Genomic DNA, 26,220 nt, shown 5'->3' on the forward strand with positions numbered 1-26,220 from the left:
CATGCAAATGGACCATACTGTGAGTATGTGTGTGCTATATGTGTAATCACGCATGTGAGTACATCTGTTACATCTGTATGGACTGTATCTGTGGCATCAGAGTGGGAGAGAGAGAGAGCGGATGGATGGGTGTGTGTGTGTGTGTGTGTGTGTGTGTGTGTGTGTGGTAGGATGGGGGCCATATTGACCCATCAGTGCTGCGCTGTCACCTCTTCTCTTTATGAGTCTGGCCTTTTAAAAACACACTGGATTTATGGTCAGTTCGGGCGCTATCTCAGACACGTTGTGCGTGTGTGTGAGTGTCAAGAATTTTTTTCCCCCTAAATGCCGACACTAATATAGAAATTTACTCTTGTTTGCTGTCAAAAGAGGAATTAAACACATAAACAGTCAAAGTGATGAGAATGTTGTTAGCAGCTACAGTGTGTAACACAGAGAAAGACAAGTTATTATTTAAATATGTCTCATATTCGGAATTTATATGGAACATGCAAGAAGCAACAATAATAAAAGGAATAAACCAAGCACTACAATATTTTCTTCAGGTCTACAAATAAAAAAGTAAAACATTATATAAATATTTAGCTGCCTGATTCAACTGAACATTCAGTTATATATATATATATATATGTATTAAATTATATAATACCTGATATAAAATTATTATTATTATTATTAAATTATCTCACTATAACAAATACAGCAAAAGAAGGGAATAAAATCAAATTGTGCCTATAATGCTTTGGGAGCATGCATTAATAAAGTAAAAGCACTAAAATGTTTTCATAGTTTCACAGACACTTGTTTAGTTTGGGGTGTAAACTATCTGACTTGTGATTTGTGTTTACACATGTTGCCCTCAAACCAGATTATGAGAGTAAGAACAGATTTCCTCCTGCATGTAAACATGGTGATTTATGTCGATATTAACAGTTATACACACACACACACACACACACACACACACACACACACACACACACACACACAAAAACATTCGACATACATGCGTACAGAGCTGAGTGGTGCAGATGGCAGACAACTCTCTCTCTGCGACACAAATTCCCACGTCATCTCAAAAAACACTCCGCTTCCAAATAGATTTCACAGTGCTAGAGCCCCCCTGGAGATTAACAAAGTAAATTCCACTTCATCTCTCCTAAAGAAACACCCAAAAATGTTTTGCTTAAACCTCAGATAAGCAGACATGGAGGATTTTCTTGAGACTATACATCCTTTATCTGTGATTCTAGGTGCTATGTAATTGTGGATGGAGCCTAATGTGTGGTCCATTTGCTTCATTAATGGGGCAGACGCAAGCCGTTCAGCCAAGAAAACGCCTATTGTTCCCTTTACCTTCCCGTTTTTAATGTGTAGCATTAGTCCAGCAGTTGTTAGTGCTAGACCATAGTGCTTTGCTGATGGTCAAATGACAAAGTCTTAATAGAATATAGTGGGACCGGTAGGACAAAGGTGGGCAATGTTCAGCTGGATGCAGCCAATTTCTGTGTGAGAGGCCTGCCTAAAAACCCTATTCATGGCCGTCTAATGCTGGTGCGTAATTAAATGTGATTACTGGAGCAGAGGGCTTCTCTCTCCCTCTCTGAGGGCCACACACAGGACTGGAGGCAGCGTGCATGCGCTCATTAAGGAGGCGCTAACAGATGTACACAAGCAACGACCACAGGCATACCTAAAAATCCAAGCCGTATCTCTCCGTGACACACACACAAACATTAACAGAAGTTAAAAATCATGTATATCTCCTACATTTCAACTTTTCAGGTGCTATGAAAAGCAGGACTGGACTTGAAAGGGAACAAGCCCAGGGGTGGTAGAATTTTTTTTGACCGAGGAGTATGTAATCCTTCAAGTGAAGTTTAAACATGAATTGGAGTTGCAAGGTTTTTAACTGACAGTTTGTAGCCTACCAAAGTCTCTCCAAAAAGCACAAAAACAAACAAACACATACCAAGTAATGTAGCAGTAAATAAAAATCAGGGCAAACTATGACCTTCAGTCAGCGATAATCATAAAGCAAACAAGCAGAAATATAAACAAAAATCAATTATGGTTTCCATCCACACGCACACACACACACACACACACACACACACACACACACACACACACACACACACACACACACCTTGTCTGGCCCGCTCTTCGGTCCAGTTTCCTGGGCAGACACGGTCCCCTGGTGCTCATGGGAAATAGTGAGCATGCCAGGCCCCACAAAGGCGTCCTTTCAGCCGCCTGCATGCTTGACCTGTGCAGGGTCAGCGCTCTGCTTTGTGCCCCATGACCCCTAAGTGACCTGGGGTCACAGCGAGGGCCCCAGGTCAAATCCAGATGCCTGCGTCTAATTTCGTCCCAACTGGGTTATCCGTCCAAATCTGCCCTAAAATTTGCCCCCCTACCGCACCCTAAAACCCACTACTACCTCCACACATGACTGAGTCCTATAGAAATACATAGGTACTCTGCAGTATAATTGGACTTGGAGTAGTGCTCACTCTCTCTCTCTCTCTCAAACACACACACACACACACACATACACACATGCTGGCCTGACCCCCTGTAACTGCACTAATACCCCATCCCATGGCCTTTGGTCTATCTTGAGGGATTAGGTGCAGAAAGACACACATACAAGCACAGATACATCCACACACACACTCTCTCACACACACACTTATGAGCACAGCAGGCCTGGCTGAGGGTCTACCTTGAGGGATTAGGTGCAGAGAGACAGGACCCTCCAGCCAATCAACCGGTCTGTCACATTGATTTTGAGGGGTCACTTGTGCACAATGGCCAGGGTTTTCCTGTCTTAACCTCTCTGATCACACACATATGCACGCACACACTCATACACATGCACACATAATGACAACAAACTCTATTTATATCATTTAAGTAAAAAAGGCAGACCTAAAAAGTGCTTTATGGGAGGGTAAAAATGCAAGACTAGTAAACAATGAAAGGAAAAAATAGATAGCACAGGAAAAAATAAGACTGAATAAGTGTGTAAAAAAAGAAATCTCATAATGATAGCAACTATATAAAAATGTGTAAGATTAAAAATGTGTTACATATTCAAGTCTAGAAAGTGTGTTTTCAGAGATAAAAATTGAAAGAATGTACAAATTCTTCAGACAGGACTTTCTGCAATCTTTCCACAAAGGCAAACACACACACACACACACACAAACGTCTATACAATCCAAAATTCCCCCCCGTCCGCCTCTCAAAGCTTCATCACATCCCTGCCTCTGAAAATCCTCCGTCCCCGGGGGAAAGCACACCCGGCTGGGGGAAAGCTCCCAGGTCAACCCTCACCCCCCCCTCCCCTCCTCACTTCCAGCCCCTCGCTCCTTCTTCTCTTTCCTGGTCAAACAACACAATAGCCATCTATCAGAGAGGGCACCGGGCAGGCGCTTTGAATGACGGAAATAAACCCAGCTATTACTGCCAGCAACATTTCAGGTGCTCGGGCTGACTATTTTCTCTGACGTCATCCACGATCGGCCTGTTTCTGTTTTAGTCTTTTTTTGTTCCCTCTCACACCTTTATCCCTCGCATCCCTCTGTTGCCTGTTTCCCTTTCCTGAAGGGACTCTCTGAGGCATCTGGAAAAACAGGATTCATGCATTGTCTGTTGGTATTGTTATCATTACAGAGCTCGTCACTGGTGGAGGAACTAGTCAGGTCCTTTAGTTAAGAATAAAACAATGTAAAAATGTGCAATTACAAGTAAAAGGCCTGCATTCAAAATCATATTTATGCAAAAGTATTATCAGTAAAATGAGCTTAACGTATCAGAAGTAAAAGTACTCTTGCTGCAGAAAAATGACTCATGTGACAGATACATTAATACATATGACACAATTAGATTGTCACTGATGCATCAATGAGTCAGTAGCATTTTGCTGTTGTAGCCAGTTGAGTTAGAGTTGGTTTTTACTCATTTATATAATTCAGTAGTTTTCTCCTGGGGTTCAGACACCCCTCAAAAGGGTCCCACATTTAGTTGCAAAAACTCTCTTTCTCTAAGTCTTTTTGTGAAATATTTGAGCAGTTTTATGGGAAGGAAACCACCTGAAAGATTTAGAGGGTTAATAACTCTTTGGCGAGACCGACAACAACTCACATACATCTAAAACATGACAAAGGGCCCTAAATAGACCCTGGTTTTGTAAAAGGTCAAAAGCCAAAAGCTTGAGAGCTACTGTTTTAATCTTTAACAATTCCCTGTATTTTCTAAGCTTATTATATGTTTTTAAGGTAAAAAAAAGTGAAAAGTAACTTGTAGCCAGAGGCGTCAGATAAACATAATTAAATAAAAATAACATTATTTCCCTCTAAAGTTTTAAAGAACATGAAAACATGAAGTCCTAAACCGTGAATATGCTGGAAGAAAGTAGAGCGTAAAGGAAAAAGGGGGGGACGGGACGTCGTCTGATGTGGCCACTAGTGGGCGCTCAAGTATTTCAACAGTAATGAAACCAGCAGGCTTTGTTGTCTTCTCTACCTCCTCGGCTGCTGTCCCTACTTCCTGGATACGCGTTCAGAAAAAACAGCCAAGTTGGATTTGTAGTTATCATCTTCTCCTGAGTTTCCGTTTACCTGTAGCTCAGACACACAAACAAAGGCGTGATTTTAATCAACAATAAGTGACCGTTTAATGTCACAAAATCCCCGATGATAACGTAAACAGGGCAGCGGGGCGGTGGGCGCAGTAGACGCAGAGAAAGGTGAGTTAATGAAACTACTAACCGTTACTTTAGCTTACTAACTTATATAATATTACCGACCTGTTGGTCTTTATTTTAATACATTTTATATTCGTGTCTGTGTTGGGTTACTGGGTGTTTTACAAGAGGCCGAAAGGTTAAAATGTGTCAAACGTCAAACTGAGTTGTGTCTCTGTGTTTCCTCCCAGAGCGCCACGTCACTGATCGGCGGAGGAGTCAGAAAAACACACCCGGAATTTAGTCCCGAATCCCGGCTGTGGACCGCATATCACACCGTTACCACACAGACGCTCCACCGGGTCGGTTGATATTTTCTTACCGAAGGAGCGCCTGTCAACACACGGCTCAACATGACGGCGTCCAACTGGGGTCTTATCATGAACGTGGTGAACAGCATCGTCGGAGTCAGCGTGCTCACGATGCCTTTCTGCTTCAAACAGGTGGGTCACCTGCCGCTGCACGCGCACCTGCGGGTGTGCAGGTGACGAAACACAAACCTTTATTTATTTGTTTATTTATTTTTGACTCTATACTGTGGTGGAGGGAGTGTTTAGTGCTTTACTTAGCAAGTAAAATAAGGAGTATAAGTCTTGCATTTAAATTGTACTATAACAGAAGTATTGTCATTTAAATTGTACTCATAGTGCAGAATGGCCCCTGTCAATGGTAAATAATTATATTATAGGGCCATTATTATTGATGCATTAACATATAAGCAGTACCTTAATGCCATTTTACCTGCATTATTATACTATATATCTTGTATATAAAAACCTACACTGAAAAATGTATAACTATACAGATGTATAAAGTAGAAAAATGGAAATACAGGCACTGTAAATCTGTACTGTACACTGTATTGTTACTTTCCATCACTGACTACCTATATTTTGTTTTAATCAGATAAATCAGATATATAGGTGTAGGGAAATGTTTCTAGCAACATTAATATTAGCTTTTATTTAATTTTATTAACACCACACATCAAGCAATATACACACCCCATGACAATCTAATAATATATATTAAAATCTGAAAAGTACAAATTAACATGCTTATGTTTGACGTAGTTGATTGAAATAATAATTATATACAGTCAGTTACTGTTAAGGGAATTAAGGGCTGACTTCTACGGAGGTGTTTCTAATGTTTGGTCAAACCTCGCTGATATAAAATGGATGGGAACATAACATATAACACAACATAAACTACAGCCCCCAAACTGTGTTGAATCTTGCTATCAACAAAAGCTGAGCAGTGTAATCTTCAGCTTGGTGACAGTGTGTTTCATGTTGGCCTTGTGTTCGGTGTTGTCATTGTACAGGACAAATGACAACGCAAAACAAACAAAGACATCATTCCAAAGGGAAATTTACTTAATGATTGATTGAATGACTGACTGTTAACTTTCATAGCCTGGTAACTTCCTCATAAGCTCAATGCATGCTTGGTTGAACATAAACGGACCGACTGCATCAAGAGTCTTTTCACACACTCATGTTGTCTTACAGGTTTTGGTAGAAATGCTACTTTTTGAAACCTGATGTATTTGCAAAAACTCTGCTGAAATACTCTTTGGCTTTGCCCCCCACCCTTAAATTCACTGTGATAAAACTATGTTCTCAGGAAACTATTTACTGAGAAGTATTTCTGCCCACTTCCTGCCTCACTGTCTCTCTGTGTTTGTTGTGTGTGGCTATGAACCGAACAAGTAAAATGCAAGTTCAAAATGTTTGCAGTGTCTAACTTATCGAACTTAAGAGGATAGAGGATGGCACTTCCACAACATAACAATATTTTAGTTGGACCCTTGAGTTCCCTTTGAATCAAAAAACAACAATACATATCTTACATATTTTGAGATTTTAAGAAAAGCAATTTATTAATACAGTATATTTATTTTATATTTCAGACAAATCACATCTCTAATAAGGGCGGTGGATCAGTTTCTTTAAAATGTGAACAAAGTTGTTTGATTTTCGTACTATAAATGTCAATTGAAAACAGCCTGGGTAGTGTGCATTAGGGCTGCACAATTAATCAAAAGCTGATCAAAATTGCAATATGGCCGAATGCATAATCCGAATTGCAGAAGCAGAATGTGAAATATGTGACAAAACTGCATTATAATGAAGTACTATAGAGCTGTTGAAAGAAAACATGTCTATTGGGACAGACCCCAATACATGTCACATCATCATGGTTTTAATTAGGGATGGGAATAGAGAACCGGTTCCAGCTGAGAACTGTTGTGTATTGCAAAACAAACTACGCTGCTGGAAACTTGCAACAAGAAGGAGTCATGGTGGAGAGGAAGAAACAGTCCAAAGCGTGGCCTCTTTTCACTTAGAAACTTGATAACCGTGCTAGCTGTAATGTCTGTACATTTGAGTAAGTGAGGAAATATGCTGAAACATGGGCTTAAATTCCAGGAATGCCATGTATTTGACACTCTTTGCATGAGTACGGGAAGGAAAACGAATGCTGTACAAATATTAGAGATCTGAATCAAGACCCGGTTCCAGTTGAGAACTGGTTCTAAATTAAAAAGCGGTTAAACTAAAGCTTTGGCATACTCAAGTCACGCAAATGCCTTTTTATCTACTCAGAGATAATAAATCAGTTTCGTTGACGCTTAAAACCTGGGTAGGCACATTAGTTTTTTCCACACACAAAATTGATCAGGAATCAACATATCAATAACCCTAACCCTAACCCTTTCAGTGAAAAAGAAAAATGATCATTCCCACGTGAATCTTCTCCTTTTGTTATATCATGAAGTAAATGTATTAAATAAACTAAACATCACCACTCATCAAGACTTAATCAAGGTCACTTTGAACACAGATAAAAGACATTATTCAGCATTTTGTACTTGAAAGATGACCAGATTTCAGGGCAACTCTACGTATGTACGTATGTATGCATGTATGTATGTATGCTGAGTGTTTAAGTGTGCCTCTGTCTTCTTACAGTGTGGGATAGTACTGGGAACTATCCTGTTGTTCTTCTGTTCGTGGATGACCCACAAGTCTTGCATGTTCCTGGTCCACACAGCGAGCAACACTAAGAGAAGGACCTATGCGGGATTGGGTACGTTTAAATATTAACAAGTGACATTTTAATGTGGGTAAATGATTTGCTGCTGCTCTCTATATTGCACGGTACAATAATGATTCAGCGTTTCTATAGTTAATGAAAGGTCTAACATCTACAACTTTTACTGTTCTTAGTGGGCAGTTTCTGGCAGGAACTGCAGCTCTCTGTTGTACAAGGCGTGGTGTGTGTTACATTTTTTGGCAGCCACTGATTTTTTTTTTTTAAATAGAGGAAGAAGTTGGAAGCAGTATCAACAACAGCCATCATGACTGAACAGTCAGATAAAATTGGATCAGCAACAGAAAGTTAACCTTACTTTACAGTAAACCACATCACTAACCACACTGGTAATAAATAATCTTGCAGATTTTAAGTTTAAGCTACTGTACTGTAGTACGCTTAGTGAATAACAAGTGTGTTGGGAATGATAGATAAGCATGGTTATTGTTATTTGATAGATGTTATTTGAATAAACTATTTTTAGGACTAACATCTGTTGGTCCACTTGTTGTTCACACTGATGTCACTCCTTTATCTGCAGCCTTCCATGCTTACGGGAAACCAGGAAAAACACTGGTGGAGACGAGGCAAGTCTTATTTATTATTGATTTACACACACATTATGCTGTGTTTGAAGTGACTTGATTCTTTACAAATGAGATAAATAATAGACGTATAAAAAATCCAACCATAGACACTAATAATAAATGAGTCTTCACTCCTCTCTTTCCCCATGTAGTATGATTGGTTTGATGTTGGGGACCTGCATTGCCTTCTACGTTGTGATAGCTGATCTGGGCTCAAATTTCTTCGCCCAGCTGTTAGGTTTACAGGTTTGAAATCATTTTTTGCTATATTCATCCCTCATGAGCAAGTCATATGTTTTGTCTCCACTGCTCTCTTCTGCATTCCCCTTAACTTTACTCTCAAGCAACCAAAACCGTTAATAACTGTAAGTTCTTAAGAAACAATGTTGTATTATTATCATGTCACTGTCCTATAAAGGTGACCTTCAGTTTCCGCGTGCTGCTCCTGTTTGCTGTGTCTCTGTTCATCGTCCTCCCTCTGAGTCTGCAGAGGAACATGATGTCCTCCATCCAGTCCTTCTCCGCAATGGCACTCATGTTCTACACCTTCTTTATGTTCACGGTGAGCCCACCAACACCCAGACAGCTACACTCCACACAATGCATCTGAATAGACTGCAGTGGAAACGCACTTCAGCTTTGCTTACAAAACATGACAATGAAAATGCACGAAACAGAACTTTTTTAAGTTAGGTATTCGGTTGCACAGCACAATTGTCATATGTAGTTTATCACAACATGCAGTCATAATCTGACATCTGCAGGACAGAAAGATGGCATTTACTTAAATCATTCCTGCTAAACTTCAGAATTGTTAAGGTGTACAAATTAATTTTTTTTAGTCATAGCAATTAAGGACAGCTTTTCTTACAGCATTTTGAATAGGATTTGTTGTCCAATGATGTCGATGTGTTTTTATGTTCTCTATGTTATGTGTTTTCCTAAAGCACTAGAGTTGATTCTGAAGCCATTGTTCTCAATTGTCATCGTTTCCCCCAAAGACATAGTACATATAAATACTGCAGACACATTTATAACATACAAACTTTCATCTTTGACTTTGCTCTCTGTTTTAACTTATTTGATTTTCAGAATATTCTTTGGATAAATGTTTTTGTTGTATTCTTTGTTAATTCTTCCTTATTTGCTCCATTGTACAGAACTATGTCTTCTTACCAGTGCAATATTGTCTTGCTCCTCTTTTTTTAAAGAGCAAATCCACACTAAATCACATCAGACAGAAAACAATTGCTGCACTGCTCTTTATAGGCTGAAACAAAGACTTTCCCCTGGGAAGGCGGTACCACTTTGAAATGGCCACTGGAGACATTTTAAGCACTGTAGGTGCAAACTAAATGGAGGTCAGGTAATCAACTGTGCTAAATCTCAAACTGTTTCTTTAATTATCTATATTTGCTCATTTGTTGTCTGCATGCATGCATTTTATATATTTCAGACTTCCTCTGGACTTTTGTAGCCCATTCATTGGTTTGTACAGTATATAGCATATTGTAGCAACACCTATATTTTATTTGGAGCTAAAAAAAGAAAGAAGATTTAAGGTTGAGGAGTTAAAGAAGTCATATTTTTAGCCCTTCTTCGACCCTTTGATAATGTTGGGGTTGTGTCTTTGTTCGAAACTTTTTTATCTGCATGTGTGCCGCACTTCTGTCAACGCTCCAACCAGTATTTAATATGATACTCTTTTGTACTTGTTTATAAAACAATTTCCTCTTTCTATTTGAAAGATTGTTTTTCCGCTGTAGAGGCTTTTTCTGATATAGTTTATTTTTAAGGAACATAAAAATACAGCAATACAAAGTGTAACTGTTAGCAAACGGGTGGACACCTATATAGTCATACGGACGTTTTACTGATGGGAATACATGTCAGTTCATACAGTAATGGCTCAGCAATCATCTTGTGAGGTCACAAACACAATCAGTTTTTCCCTGTACAGACTGCTTTGTAGTAGTGTTTTAGATATGTCCACAATCCGTCCACAGTGCAAACTAAGACTGCAACACATTTTTCCCATATTGATTAATATCTTATCTTATTCTTATTAAGTATTCTATGAAATGTCAGAAAATGGTGAAGAATGTTGATCACAATTTCCTAGATTTCACTTCGAATAGCTAGTTTTTGTCCAAAAACCGTGGTAATTTATCGTCCAATTAATTCATGAACAGATTGTTTTAGTACTAGTGCAAACTCAGCAGAGACAACAGTCCAGTCCCAACAGGAATCAGAACAGCATGGAGCACATTTTGACTCCTACAAAACGTATATAAAAACCATTGCTATCAGTATTCCTATTAATACTTAAAGAGGGGACACAGCACTGCACTCCCGTGTGACTGAAGTAGAAACTGGTACAACACTAAGCAGCACTAAACACACAGCCCGCTCACAGCTGATGAATCTTTGCTTACTAGGTTGAAGAATGGTCAGAGGTGTGACATACTAAAAAGTTTGACTCCATTGACAGTCCAGCAGCAGTTTTCTGCCTCATGTGATTCAGCTCATTTACTCTTTAAGTGCACACATAAAGTCTGTGTGTGCGTGTGTGCGTGTGTGTGTGTGCGTGCGTGTGTGCGCGTGTGTGTGTGTACGGTTCTACTGACCTGTAGTGCTGCTTACACAGACTCCTCACTGCTGTTTACACTCTCTCTGTGATGTGACTTGTAGTTCCGTAGCATGGCGATAACCTGGAGCATTGGTGTGTGGTGTGTGTCTGGCTTCAGATCCAGGCCCGGCCCAGTCCAGACCCCTAACCCTCTAACAGTGATGTATCTTTCCTCCTTCCCTCCCTCCTGTCATCCTATTCCTTTCTGCTCATTGTACCACTTCCTGCTCTTCCTCTTTTTCCCTTGTGTCCTTCTGCTCTCCCTCACTCTCCTTGACTACCTCTTCTCCTCCTCTGCACCCTTTGTTTGCTCCCCTCTGTCCCACTGCTGTTTCTGTTGGCGGTGTTGTAGATAGTGTTGTCGTCTCTGCGCTACGGCATAATCTCGGGCTCCTGGGTGGAGCGGGTTCACCTGTGGCGCATCAAGGGCGTCATTCAGTGCCTGCCCATTATCGCCACAACCTTCTGCTGTCACCCGTAAGTAAACCACCCCCAAAATAACACCACCGTAAGGGCAGTGGGGGGCGTGGAAAGTAAAGGAAGCCCGATGTTTTCTCCGCCACTCTACTCCCCCTCCTGCTTACCTGAACCTTCCGCCCGCTCCTCTCAGTCATCCCCATTTTTCACATTTTAATTGATTTTGGTTTTGGGTTTTGGTCTGAGCCATTTGAGCTCTGTGACTGTGTGTGACTGTGTGTGTGTGTGTGTGTGTTTGTGTGCGTGTGTGTTTGGTGGCAGTAGTTATAAGGCAGAGGAGGGTAATATACTGAAGTGAAAGTGTCATGTTTGCTGCCCTCCCACCACCGGCCCACACCCAGGATGGGCAGCCTGGGTGTGGAAGGGTGGAGGGTTATGGAGTGTTCTGCTGTCCTTTGGGACTTAATCAGGTTATTAAAGGAGCAAGATGTAGGAAACGCATGCTGATCAAAAACCTGTGGAGTAGTTTGTCTATAGTTTGTTTTCATAAGCCTCTTTTCTTTTTTTTAAATCAAATTTATGATTTTACTTTTATTCACTACGTATCACCTTCATCGCTCAAATTAGCTACGACAGGTTTTTAGTTCAGTATGGGGTTTCTTGACATGTCTCTTTTGTTGTTTCCCTTTCTTCATTTTCTCTGGTTTTCGTTCCTCATTCATTACTTTCATTATCTGTCTGTGAGCCGTCGGCATGGGTGCAGCCCCCCTCCTCTTCTTCGTGCTCTTCCCCCACTTGTCTTCATTTGGTTTGGGCCGTAACCCCCCTCCCCCCCGCCTCCTTCCCCTCAGATGGTGCTGTCCTCGTTCAAACACGGGCTGCTCAGCGGCTGGTGGCTAGGACAGGTCAATGTGGTGCGCTGGGAGGGTGTGTTTCGCTGTCTCCCCATCTGTGGGATGGCCTTCGCCTGTCAGTCGTAAGTACTCCTCCCGCCCTCCACCCGCACAGGACCATGTAATAAAACTAATGTCAAACAAGAATCGAAGAAAAGATTCTGAATATTGAAAATCTGACAGTAGTCCTAAAATCACGAGGTGGGTAGGTTCTCCAATGGGGGCTTTTCCACTGTATAACTCCTGCAGCACCACAGTGAATTAAATCTTTCATTGCTGCATGTAGAAATTAAGCAAATGTCACAATTAGTGCATGTGTACTTGCACCGCTACTTTAAGCCACAGTGGAGGGTTTGGGGTGAGTTTGTCACGTAAAGACTCACACAAATTGGTTGCGGAGATGAGGTTGTTGTTGAGGGATTTCTAGCTGCAAAGAGAGGCTGCTTATTTTTGCTAATGTGCTGTTCACAGTCAGCTCATCGGTTTCTGCTCCACTGTTAGGTCTGCTCTCTCTAGAATTAACCTCAGTAGAGACTTTTTGTCCAAAATAAGTAGAATTTTTTTCTGATGTGACACAAATAAAACTCTTTTTGGTTACAGAAAGCAAATATTTGCTGGTAAATGATGCCATTCAGATGTCGAGCGACTTTTAATTGTCACAAAAACTATAATGAGAACTACAGCTGAAAGAATAATAAGCTCTTCAGTGTTAATAAAAAATAAAGAGAATAAAAACATTTTGGTGAAGTTTCTGTCCATTTTTCAACATTTCTGATTGGAGAAATGGACAGCGATGCAGACCTAGCTAGTGTGGCAAATACATTTATTGAGATATTCTTTTTTCCAGGCTAATTTTGGCATTTCATTAACTGCGTCCACAGTGATGGCAGAGATCACTACATATCACTTCTCACAGCCGTATTCATTCATTGCCCATTTTCATCCATCTGCATGCTCTGTCCCTGCCTCTTGTTGTCCTGTCCTCTGCGCTTTAGTGCTTGCTCTGGGCTTGCGGTGAGTTGAGCGGGTGAAAGGGAATGTGTGAAGGTCTAGTGGGATCCGGGTGTACCAAGTCTTATCTTTGATTTGAATGCAGTGCTGGGGCAGGAAGCAGGAAGTGTTACGGTGAGGTCATTAGAAGCCAGATGTTTGGGTGGTGTTACTGTATGGGTTTGTTTGTGTGAGAGAGAGTGAGGTAAGTGGCAGGAGTGGGTGACTGTAGCCTTGAGACTGAAACGAGGTTTTAATTAATGTAATCGCACAAAGCCAACATAACATTATGGTATGGCAAGTGCGTTCATTAGCAAGCGAGGTGTGTGCATGTTAGAAGAAGAAGTAAGTGTGTGCTTGTGTGTTTTGTGCGTAGGTTCCCACTAGCGGTGCTGAGTGATATTTGGCAGGGTGATTTCTTGGCCTGCGGTCAGGCCGAGCGAGGCGAGCGCTCCGTTAGGCGGCAGGCAGCTTAAGCCAAACCACTAATCAACACATTGGACCGCTGCCATCTTACAGACACACACTGATGTATTCACAGGCTGATTAAACAGCTCTCAGCACATTGGATTTTTATTACATTCATGAAATGTGTTTACTTTCAGTTAAAACATTACTTAACATCACCATTATGACGGGATGGGAGCTGGCCCCGTTGTTTTTTGGCTGCACGTTTGAATAGTGAGGAGCATTTAGCTCATAATAGAGGGACATAAGAATAACATGTGCAGCAAAAATGTCCCTCTGTGATGCTACTGTCAGCATGCTTTCAACTCCAAGTTAATGATATTATCTACAGCACACACTCAAGCCCTCCCAGCACACATACACAGCTCCCAACATTCACTTTGAAGACCTTCACCGTCATATTTCCTCCATTTAAGGGCAGTGTTAAAGCAAAAACACATTAGCCTCTGAGTCTGGACTATTGAGTGACCATTAGATGCTTTAGCTCCCCACTTACAATATGCCGTTTTATTTAACCTTGGCTACGAGATTTACTGGTTTTGCAGATTAAACAAGCATCAAGAAAAAGCACCATGGGACAGTGCTCTCTCATAAAACCAGAGTGTGTGAAAGAGAGACAGGCAAAGAGAGAAGGAGAGGCAGAGAAAGTTATGGTTCCTTTCTCTCTCTCTTGTTTCTTCCTTTCACATGAAGGAGAGAGAGAAAAAGAGGAGGCAAGCACAAAGAGTCTGCCAGGAAAGTTTATAATGCTCTAAAACCTGCCAGGCACTCGCTGTTATATATAAAGCCTGTAAATTCACTGGGTAATGTGCCGATGGTCCCCTCCACAACGCCACACTCTCTTTTAGCACAGGAGAGAAAATGACAGAGACAGATACTGGGGTTTACACACAGACAGACAGACACTCAGGTTCACCCTCAGCGAGCCTTGACTACTGTCACCCATTCTGTGTCACACACATACACGCACATGCTTGTATGTAGAAAAAAAAAAACACTTCCTACACACTCCACCCCCACTGCCATGACATTACTTCCATCTGCTGCTGTTTTGAAAAATCTACTGCAATTTAAAAATGTAGCAAATTAATTGTTCGTTGATTAATACTAACATTATATTTATGTGATGAAAATATTCCATTTGCTGACAAACTTGTTGCATTCATGTGCATGTCAGTCGATTTGCTGTCACAAAACTGTATGTTGATGTGCTTTATGTCTGACTGTGTGGGTTTGGGGGCCCATTTTTGCAGGTAATAATCAATTTATCTGATCATGGGAGAAATCCATCACTTAATGTACTTAATAATGAATGTTTAAATGATTACTGAGAACATTAGCAGGAGAACAACAACTTATTTACTATATATTTATATATAATATAAATAAATAATACAAAACTGGCTGTTTTGTTTCTTGGTTGAAGACACCTTAAGCTCCAGAAGGAGGGTTATGCCACTAATATTTTATTATCTAAAAAATATAATTTAGCAAGCTATACTTAGTTTTTTGATTTGCTTGTTTGACTTGACTTGACCTCTAAAGGTTCAGTAAGTAACATTTATGAGGGATTTATTGGCAGAAATGGAATATAATATTCATAGGTGTGTTTTCATTAGTGTACAATCACCTAAAAACAGCTGTCCACTAAATTCTTCATATTGGACCTTTTTTAAAGAGAGCCAGTTTTGCAGCAATTGGCAGTGAACTACATTCATTGACAAACAATGCAGGTAATTTGCTCATTTTCATCACAGTATCGGCATGAACCATCTTGGTAGATACTACAAATCTAAATTTGCCGTGTTACTGACCACTGTCTCAAACTAACAAAAGGAAATCACTTGTCTGAGTTGGATGCTGACAAGAATATGAGGAGAGAGATGGATCATTTTATTATTCAGTGGCACAAATGGGTCTCCATATGGCTGCACATTAAAGAAATCTACAGAGCAGTTTGCAGCACAACATTTTAAGTAGATAGCTAGAATGTCATATGTTGCATGTTGTCAGCTGTTTCAGCAGCAACTCTGCTAATTCATGAAACTGCTTTCCCTGACTCTCCCGGTTAGACTTCTCTTAGCAAAAGTTATGTATCTGATAATCCAGACAGCACATGAATGCACAGCAGCAGCACCAGTGTGTTCTTGTGTCATACAGCACGCAGACTGTGTTGTTGTTGGGCTGCTTGTCTCTCACAGGCAGGTGCTGCCGACCTACGACAGCCTGGACGAGCCATCCGTCAAACGCATGAGCACCATCTTCACCTCGGCCCTCAATGTAGTCACCATCTTCTACATCACTGTGAGTAGAAAACACACCAGCCATCACCGTTTATACTGGCTACATTTGCCACTGTCACTGCTGTCACATGGAAATCTTGTGATATCAGAGTATCTGTTTGTCCTGATCACCTTCAGATCAATGCCTAAAAAGTTATTGACTTCTGTTCTTCTATTTTCTATATTTATATCACTGGTAAAATTGCTCTTTTATTCTCTTAAACTAGCATTAAAATAGTCTTGAAAAGTGATGTTTCCATTAGCCAGCAAAGCAGATGTGTTATTTGTGTGCAATAAGTTTCATTTAGGAAACAATGAGGAACCAAACCTCAGTTCTAAAAATCTTCCTTCTTTTTGCTTTCCTCCCAACCCTGTACTTGGTTCCCTCCCTCTCTCTCTCTCAACCAGGTGGGTTTCTTTGGCTACGTCAGTTTCACAGAAAACATTGCAGGCAACGTGTTGATGAACTTCCCGTCCAACCTGGTGACAGAGATGATCCGTGTGGGCTTCATGATGTCTGTGGCTGTGGGATTCCCCATGATGATCCTGCCCTGCCGCCAGGCCATCAACACCATGCTTTTTGAGCAGCAGGTGAGCCTGAACGCTCCTAACAAACTAGCTGTATGGGGAAGTTGTTTGCAAATGGTTTGAAGATTTGGATACAGGTTCAAAAAAAGTGTGTGACGTATGGAAAATAACAAATGTTACGACGGCCCCCCTTCGGGCTGGTGTTGCCTGGATTAAATATACCTTAAATCCTAACTTTTGTTCCTTTTAAGTAAATGTATTAGTGTAATCTGAAGTGTAACTTGCTGCCTTATTATTGTGGACCAGCACTCTCATCGTCTGTGTCACACAATTTGAGTAATAATAAAAACAGAAACATAGAAATCCCTGGCAGTGAAACTTAACTGTGACATTAATACAATTTTGGTCATATCCAGATATTGCAGGATCATAAACACATCTGAATTTCATAATTGTTATATGGCACAATAGGTAACCAGCTATTGGCTCTTCCAGGGGAAGAGAAAGTCCTACTTGTATTTGTGGTGGAAGCCAGATCAGTAGTACTGACTGTTGGCAATATGATGATGAGAAATAAGGAGCGGTGTGGTCACAACACTTGGAAACGCTTAGTAGCACAAGCTACCCAAGAAACAAAAATCCAATTGTAAATTTGAGATTTGTAAAATGTTATTTATTTATGTCTCTCCTCTCATCTCACTCTCTGTTTCCGTCTTACAGCAGAAGGATGGGACGTTTGCAGCCGGGGGATACATGCCTCCTCTGCGCTTCAAGGCGATCACCCTCTGCATTGTGTTTGGCACCATGCTGGGAGGCATTCTCATCCCCAACGGTACGTTGTGTGTTTGTGTGTGTGTGTGTGTGTGTGTCTGTGTGTAATTAATTGTATGTGTGTACGTACATGTACAGCTCGCTGACTAAAGGTCTTTAAGGTGCATGTGTTCCTTTATGTGGGCGGAGTAGCTGGGGAGCTTTACGACGTGTGTGAATGTGACTTTACGAGTCAGTGACTGTCACACTCTAACACAGTCCTTAAATCAGGGCCCTAACTTTTATCTCCTTTTAGACGGGCAGACGGGAAGATAGGGCTATTATTCTCCCAGACACTCTCTCTGTCTTTCTCTCTGTCTCTCACACACACACACAAATCCATGTACACACCAATATTGGCTCTCTGTCAGGTTCTTTGAGTCTTTCCATCCCTCTCACAAACCGCTCCAAAAATGGTGGAGATGTAAAGGTTAGTATGAGTTTATGTTTTATTCATCCTTTTATATGGTGGCTGTTTGTTCAACTTTTGATTGGCTAGACACAGAAACACACACACACACACACACACACACACACACACACACACACACACACACACACACACACACACACACACACACACAGTGAGTTTGGCGGGCTCTTTGTGTATCTAATCAGACTAATAGACTGAGGAGAAGGGAGGTAAGGACCCTGGGGAGAATGGATGCTAAATCTGGGGGAGACAATATGGTGTCCGTCCTCTGGATGAACGATGGGTTTCCAGGCCCGACGCCCAGCCGGCCTGGTCTACAGAGACAGGGGTGGGGCCAGGGCTCGCTGCTGCTAGGAGCAGGGTGCCATGGATGGGAGCCCAGGGCTGGGTGGTGCCCGTTAAGAATGGCAAAGGCAGGTATTAATGGAGCTAGTGACGTAGAGCATAGATATGGGCAATTTCTTTGAGTTTTTTAGCAGAAGAGCTATGAAAGACGCAAAACCTCTGAACTCTGGTAGAGTTGGTACCAGGTTTCTCCCAAACATTTTTACCCCATATCAATTGATTGTATTGTTATAACATACTATTTATCCATTACCTTTGTTTAATTATTTAACCTGTTCATCCATTACTTTAAGATAACTATTTCAATTAATTATCCATTCCATCCATTATTTGGTCATTATTTCAACAGTTTATTTAGTATTACCCCGACAACATACTCCCTGACAACTGCAGCATTACCCCCTGGGGTAGAAGTACCCCTGGGGCCAGTTGTGTAAATGAGGTGCACGCACAGAAACAATGTGTATGCCTTTTTCCCACACATAACATGGTATTTATAAAAGAAGAATGTGTGGTGAGAATGTGCGCACCTCCCACATACTTCAGACCAGACGTACACACAGTTTTCCAGAGATAACTGCGGGTGAAATGAGGAGGTATACGTTGAAAGATGTCTGTTATTTTGCAGTCTACACAGTGTTCTGCAAAACGTTACTCAGAGGCGTATTTATAAATTAGATTTTAAATTATTTATGACTATTGAATTTTAGCATTCTTTTTATTTACATTTGCTATCATTTCCCTGTTAATGGTCTTTTATTTGATCCTGAAATGTGATGCACTTTGTAAAGTCTGTTTCATCATTGAACATCATTCTGACGTTCAATAATAATGACTGACATAATACAGCAGTGTTATATGTGATGAGTTAGTGGTATGGGTGCTATAAATAGCCACAGCCATGTGTAATGGTCATGCTTATAGACAGCTGTTTGGATGCTGTTGAAGAATCTCACCAAATGCGACACAATCACTTTTTCTTCTTTGTCGTTCCTTTCATTAACAAATGAGTGGTGGAGCGGGCCCAAGTATCAATATGCAAACGGTTGTTTAAGGGCATTTCTGCATCCATTTTTGGATAATTGCGGGAGTGGAAATGAGGCTTGTGCCTGCGTGCTAAATTCCACAGTAATTAAGCTTTATAATATGCGTACACACAATTTTAGTCATGAATCTATACTATGAGTTTTAAGCATCTGGCTACTGGTTGGGAGTCACTGCTCTAAAAGGACCACAAGATAATCATTTTTCTTTCCCTTTTCCTCTTCAGTGGAAACCATTCTGGGTCTGACTGGAGCCACCATGGGCAGCCTCATCTGCTTCATATGTCCTGCTCTCATCTACAGAAAAATCCAGAAGAATGGGATGATTGCTCAGGTGACATAGTCAGAATCAGAACCTCCCTAATCCTAAAACATATGTTTATTCACTGTCTCTGACCTGTTGTGCTTCTCCTCTTTCTCTCTGTATTGTAGCTGGTGCTTTGTGTGGGTCTGGGCATCCTGTTGGTCAGCACCTTTACCACCCTCTCAATTTCGGCCACAAGTCCCGGCACCAAGGTCCAAGCTCCTCCTCCTCCAGCACCGGACAAGAACAATGCGCTGCCACAGGACCACCCTGAAGTGAACGGTAAAGATCATGACATGCACTAATGGCTGGCAATCACTTACGCACTTGATGGCATGTAGATTAAAGTGGTTTACTAATGATCCATGGATACATTTACCTCAACAGGCCAGAGCCAGGGTTCTCTGTAGCGTCTGAGAGCAGACAGCAGTGCCGCACGTAATTATTTAATGCAAAAGGCACCGGCAGCACGAGAGACATGTTTATTTCTTGTTTTATTTTCAAAGTCGTGGACTGCAGCGCCCTTAAACAGCAACATAAAGAGAATATGAAGCTGTAGCAAAGGGCCAGTGAGACTAAAACAAAGGCACCAAGCCACAGCAAAAAAAGGGGTTTTATTTCCTTTCTGTGAGAAGAAAAGATGGTGACAGACAGAGTGACTGATATACAGACAGCCAGGGTGAGGAGATAACCTCTTGATAATATCTGACAGCAGCACTGAGTGCCTGACATTGATGGAGCGAGAGTGATGCCCTTCAAACTCGAGTAATTCCCCCCCCCCTTCTACCTCTGTTTCATTTCTTCTGCCATCCCCTCCCCCCTAAAATACATGGTCTACACCCCTATCTCCCCCATATCTCCTGTGGCAGCTCTAAAATGCCTGCGAGCTGAAGCTGTATAAAGGGAACAGGGCGATATGGGTTTGGGGAGGGTAGAGGGGTGCAGACAAAACAAAGACGGATACGAACCCTACGAGTTAACGTTCTCAGTTTTAGGGTGAAACAGGAGGGGCTTTTAGTTTCACTTCCTCTCCTTACCCCATGGTTCTTCAATAGCATCTTTTTTTAACGCAGCAAAGCCTCCGTCTCCTCTTTGATTTTCCTTCATTCTTTCCTCACATTTTTACTCCCGGTGAAACCCACGTGGTCCGACCTCCCCACCTGTTCCTGTTTGTCATTTTCAATTTAAATTCATCTCCCTCTCTCGTTTCTTCCTTTCCCTATTCATTTATTATACCCGCACCAATTGTGTCAGTATTGCCATTGTCAGTATTTGCTGCCCCCTAGTGGATCAACTCATTACAAATAGTCAGTGAAATCAATTACAAATGAGGGTATCAGTATGCACAGTTCGTGTGGGATATGCCGAGGTGTTCATTTTTTTTTTTTAATGCCAGCAGTTAATGTGTGTAATAAACAAAACTGTACAAGAAAATAAAGAGTACATGTCAGGGCCAGTGTTAAATAGTAACACAGTCGTTTTACTTTTCTCAGACAAGAGAAAATAGAATAAATTAGGTGTCACATTTATGGTTTCTTAATTCAAGCGCAGTAATGTGTCTCATATTTTTCAGACTGACTGTATATACTGGCTTTGTGAAAATGTGTGCAAAATGCTGCAAAGGCAAATAAAAAGCTCACCTCCGTACTAAACAAGAGTAAAAAATATCCTAGTGATAAAACTTTATTTTTATGGTTGTATAAAGTTATTACTAAAGGACTTATTTACTCAGTCATTTTGCCTTAACAGGGAGCAATATGTTTGATGTCTAACATGGTTATGGAGGTGATATCCAGTGGCTGTAGCCTGTGTGGTAATAGATTGTGTTTTTTGTGTGTATAGTCATGCATATAGACAATCCTGCAAACAAGAAGCCAGTGGAGATAGAAAAACCTGACCTTCCAGCTGTGGATGTGGTAAAACCTGTAGAGGGGGCTGAGCCACCGCAGATCAAAGGACCAGTGGAAGTACCCGAAAGGAACAAGGACGAAGAGGTGCAGTTGGACCGCCCTGATGCTGGTAAGCAAACTGGACCAGTGCTCGAATCTTAACCGGTTCTTCAATTAACTTTTGTAGAAGTAGTGAAGTTTCGTATATTTTTCCCAGGTGTCGCTATGCCAGAGGGGGAGGCCCATCGCCATGAACCGCCCATCCCTCGTGACGAAGTCATGGTAGACACAAGGAAGAACAACGCAGAGCTGGAGGAGGACAAGAAACAACCAGTTCCAGGAGGCGAGGAAAAACCCAAAGTAGATGAAGAGCAAGGGCACGCTGTGGAGGCCAAGGACAAAAGAGACAACAAGGTTGAAGAAAAACCAAAGCCCGCAGAGGCTGTTGTGGGGAAAGAGGGAGTGGATTTGGATGGAGGTGAAGTCCTGTCCAATGAGGTGCTGGAGAAGCCGGTTGCAGACGCAGGAAAAAAGCAGGACGTTCCTCCGCTAAAGAAAATTGAGAACCCCGACCATGTAAAAGATCCTCTTGCAGGGAATGTGGCTGTGGTGGAAAAACAGGCTGTGGTGGCACAAGTCGATAATGTCGTCAAAGCTCCAGACGCTGCAGGGAAACGTGAGTATTTGTCACTGTTTTTGTGTAACTGTAGCAGCTGGGTGGAAAAATGCGACACTGACCTGATGATATTTGCTGATCCTTCAGTTCCACTTTCTGATGGAGAGCATCATCCTCCTGGAGACGAGGCTCCAGCTGCAGACAACAAAGATACAGCAGAAGAGAAGCTGGACGGTAAGTGGAGTAGAAAACTTCCAGAGGTATAGACATGAGTTAATGGTCTAGGTCACCTGTAATACAGATGTATCACTTGGTAAAACATTTTCTTTGATTGCATATGATGTAATCTAAAATACAGCTGCATAAAAATATTTTTGTCCGGCTAACTTGAAGTTGGTACACATTTTTATGTATTCAACAATCATACAGCAAATATTTCATGTAGAAGAAGTGTGGATTTGAGTCCATTGACAGTAGCCTTGGTTGACCAGAATGCAATGCAGCCGCAGATTTGTGCAGATGGTGTATAAGCCTCTGAAATACAGGGGTCCTGTGGACAGTAAGCCCCAGCACATGACTGTTGTCTGTTTAGCCCCAAGTGAGGAAAAGAATGACACAATCAGTAGTTATTCTCGAAATTGTCCCTTACAAATTGAAAATGATTAATGAAGGTAAGGGGGTTTTCCCTTAATTGGCTAAATTGCAACAAACTTTAAAGGATTTGCAGTGGTTTGCTGCATGTTGTTTATGCCCCTGCCTGTCTTTTCCCCATCTCAGTTTGCTTGTTTTATCCTATGTAGTCTATTCTCTGTGGTCTGTTCTGGCTTACTGGACCTTTTTTGACAGTACAAATAGTGTAAAAGACAGCAGAGATATGAAAATCCATTTCTTGCTCCTACTTCTTGACCTGGCTTGATACACTACGCAGTCATTTTTGGCTTTTGTTGACTTTCTTGTTCTGTTTACTTTTGCCCTCTCTCTCCTTCTCCATCTTTACCCCTTTTTTTCTTTCTTTCTCTGCCGGACTCCTATCACAGTGATAAAAAAGCTGGTTGCAGGTATGAATTCCCTCTTGCCTCTTTTCTTAATCTTGGTCTGTCGCTCTGTCATTCACTCAGTGAGCCATTTATCTGTTAAGTTCATAATATTTACATACGTACAATACATATATTAATTTGTGTTTTTATCATATAACTAAATAATGCGTCAGTATAGAATCCACCCACTCACCTTACCCCTTAACATAGTTTGTGTGTGTCTACAGCTGCCCAATACTGCCCTGTCCAGTTCATGTTAAAGGCCTAGAGGAGTGTGTTTGAATGGATCGAAGAGACAGTACCATAGTGGAATATTGTCTATTTCCCCTTCCCTTTTCACCAAGACAACTGGCCCGACATCAGCCTAACTAAGCTTCTTAACTAATGCAATGTTCTGAAAGCAGGTTGTGACTTATTTTAATTTATTGTCTGTGTCATGTAGAGGGCCAGCTCGACCACGCCGTGCTCCTGCAGGTGATCAAAGAGCAGCAAGAGCAACAGAAGAGACTTCTAGACCAGCAGGAGAAACTATTGGCTGTCATAGAAGAGCAACACAAGGAAATCCACCAGAAACAACCTGCTGGTGCGTATACATACAATGTTTGTAGACAGGACACTTGGTGGTAGTGTTCAAGTTAAGAAATAAATATTAAAAGGTGTTTAATTTAAAGGGGCTGGTGCTGAAGGTGAGGCTGAGAAAGGCATCCCAGAACACGTGGAGCTGATGGAAGGTGGAGCAGCAAAGCCCAAAGAGTCTGGCCTGGCCTCAGACCTGAAGCAGCCCAAGGAGGGAGCTGGAGCTCCACAGGTTGGAGTAGCTGAGCCTCATGCCGGTGCCCAGAATCAAGCTCTAGCTGGGGATAAGGGTGGTGAAGTTGGGGCTCCGAAAGTAGCTGTTCAGGCAGCTTACAAGGAGGATGTCCACATTGCAGCTAGAGGAGAATCCCATAAACAGAGTGAGTTGGGGGCGAGGGGAGTGCCACTGGGAAAGAAAAGACCCAGTGACCATCAGATGGTACCTCAGAATGATCCAGCAACTGATGAAGAAAGAGGCCTGGATAAGGAAAAAGAGAAATATGAAAATCTTAAAAAAGAACTGATAGAGAAAGAAGTTCAGGCAAGACTGGAAAAGGAACAGCTTGAGAGGGAGATAAAGGAAAAGATGGCCAGAGAACAGGAGCTAGAAAGAGTAGAGAGAGAAAGAATAGAGAAAGAAGTGCAAGCGAGGTTGGAAAAAGAACGACTGGAGAGGGAGAGACAGGAAAAGCTGGCCAAACAGCAAGAGCTGGAGAATGACAGAGCCGAGAAAGAGAGGATAGAGAAAGAAGTGCAGGCAAGGGTGGAAAAAGAGCGACTGGAAAGGGAAAGAAAAGAGAAGCTGGCCAGAGAACAGGAGCTGGAGAAGGAGAGAGCGGTAAAACAGAAACTCGCACAGGAGAAAGCTGCAGAAGCTAGACTTCAGCAGGAGATTCAGCAGGCAGACAATGAAATACTTGACAGAGTGAGGAAAGAGAAAAATGCAGAGGAGGCTCGGGAGAGGCTGGCCCAGCTGGAGGGAGCTGCAGAGGCCGCAAAAGCTATAAAACCTGCACCGGGGGGTGAGAGAGAAGACATTGAAGCTTTGAAGAAAGGAGGACGAGACCTCAAAGAGAAAGTTGCTGTTGAGGTGGACCCCAGAGAAGGTGTGCAAGACGGGGCCGTCAAAGCCGAGGCTCGCCCCCAGGGCTCCCACGAGAAGATCCGGGACCAGGGAGAGATGGATCTAAGGCGGAGGCGGAGGGCACTGGGACCCAGAGAGGCTGGAGAGCCTCCAGAGAAGACCGGGGTGCCCAGGGGGGTGCCGAGGCTGGAGCCCCTGCTGGAGTTGGGGGGCTCAGACCTGCATGCGGCCCTGGAGGAGCAGCTACTGGCTGGGGCAGTGGTGCACTCACGGCAGATTAAGCAGGCCTCAGAGGATGAGGAGTGAAATAACACACATCAGACACACAGATTCTCACTCAATCATTGGACAGAAACACACACTGTACACCTGCAGAAAACTTCTAATACGGTGGACCATGATATTGTTGCCTTATATTCTTTCTGGCCTTCAGAAATGTTGTGGACAAAGAGACATTTTCTCTTCCTTGATACTGTGTACACCAGAAACAACCCAAAGTCTTTATTAAAGAGCAAAATGTATGTAAATATTAACTTATTTTTGTCTCTAGGGGGAGAATTTTTTGAAGAGGTTACTGTTTAAATGTATATAAACCTATGCAAATACCATTCTATGGAATGTTTAGACCGGGCGCCTATGTTATTTTTATTTGAGTCACTTCCTTTCATTCACCAGCTTTGTGGAGTCTGTCTCTGTAGAATCTGTTTTATATCGTCTCCTGTGCAGATTTTGTGTTAAATATTCTGGTCACTTTGTGGTTATCTGTTACTTTGAGATGTAAATATTGTAAATGTGTTATGTGATCAAGGTTTAAGGTTCCTTTTGAATCTACATTTACCACATATTGGATGTAATGTGGGTTCAGGCGCCTTCGTGTAAGTGTTGTTTCACTATACTTTCAAATGAACGTATCTGAATACAACCTCATGCTGGAGCTACGAGGTATATAGTGTAGCCTTACTGTTTGATAAACTGTGTACAATGAAGCAGCTTGATCCATTGGATACATGATTCTTGTTACTAATCATTCCATCTTCAACATCTCTTTCCTGTTGATTTGTCAGTGCCTTTAAATCCATATGCTGCAGTAGTGATATTTTACAAAAAACTAAAATGTTTTTCTCAGTTTGTGGTCTTTTTGTTTCCACTGGACCTCTTACTGTAAACAGTACAGTAATTATGAGAAAATAAGATATGTGCATTGTGTTAAGGACATTGGAAAGAAATATGGACTGTGTTTGTAGTGTTTCTTAGTAATACAACTTTTCAGAAAATTCCTCCATCAGTTAGCACTTCAACACATGCTGGACCTTTGCTTTGTACAAGAGGCTATTTTTATGACTATTTTCCTATGTGCATTGTATTTCTGTACATTTTGCTGATAATAATAAATAAGAAGCACTCTATGAAATCCATGGCTGTTGGTCTGTGTTC

At 41.7% G+C, this 26,220-nt stretch overlaps 1 protein-coding gene across 5 annotated transcripts; it reads left to right on the forward strand.

Moving 5' to 3' along the window:
- The first annotated feature begins 4,535 nt into the window (after nt 1-4,535).
- slc38a10 (solute carrier family 38 member 10) lies at nt 4,536-26,197 on the forward strand. 5 transcript variants are annotated; one of them, XM_051417242.1, is made up of 18 exons: nt 4,536-4,756; nt 4,945-5,196; nt 7,732-7,849; nt 8,397-8,442; nt 8,595-8,688; nt 8,861-9,004; nt 11,424-11,548; nt 16,041-16,143; nt 16,530-16,712; nt 17,370-17,481; nt 19,508-19,614; nt 19,713-19,866; nt 21,427-21,603; nt 21,691-22,149; nt 22,237-22,323; nt 23,127-23,147; nt 23,569-23,709; nt 23,798-26,197. In XM_051417242.1, exons 2-18 carry the CDS (start codon nt 5,107-5,109, stop codon nt 25,090-25,092), a joined length of 3,456 nt encoding a protein of 1,151 aa, XP_051273202.1. In that variant the 5' UTR covers nt 4,536-4,756; nt 4,945-5,106; the 3' UTR covers nt 25,093-26,197. The 5 variants fall into 5 exon arrangements, with proteins under 5 accessions (XP_051273202.1, XP_051273203.1, XP_051273205.1 ...); XM_051417243.1 differs by lacking the exon at nt 11,424-11,548 and adding an exon at nt 12,340-12,464; XM_051417245.1 differs by lacking the exon at nt 23,127-23,147 and having other exon boundaries at nt 4,537-4,756.
- The last annotated feature ends 23 nt before the right edge of the window (nt 26,198-26,220 follow it).

The sequence above is a fragment of the Dicentrarchus labrax genome, unplaced genomic scaffold (assembly GCF_905237075.1).
Source record: "Dicentrarchus labrax unplaced genomic scaffold, dlabrax2021, whole genome shotgun sequence".
Taxonomy (NCBI): domain Eukaryota; kingdom Metazoa; phylum Chordata; class Actinopteri; family Moronidae; genus Dicentrarchus; species Dicentrarchus labrax.

Bases quoted from the DNA above. Each gene is read 5' to 3' on its own strand.
- slc38a10 (XM_051417242.1), top strand. From the start codon at position 5,107: ATGACGGCGTCCAACTGGGGTCTTATCATGAACGTGGTGAACAGCATC. The intron at 19,867-21,426 runs GTAAAGATCATG...TTGTGTGTATAG, and splicing joins GGACCACCCTGAAGTGAACG to TCATGCATATAGACAATCCT. The intron at 21,604-21,690 runs GTAAGCAAACTG...TATTTTTCCCAG, and splicing joins GTTGGACCGCCCTGATGCTG to GTGTCGCTATGCCAGAGGGG.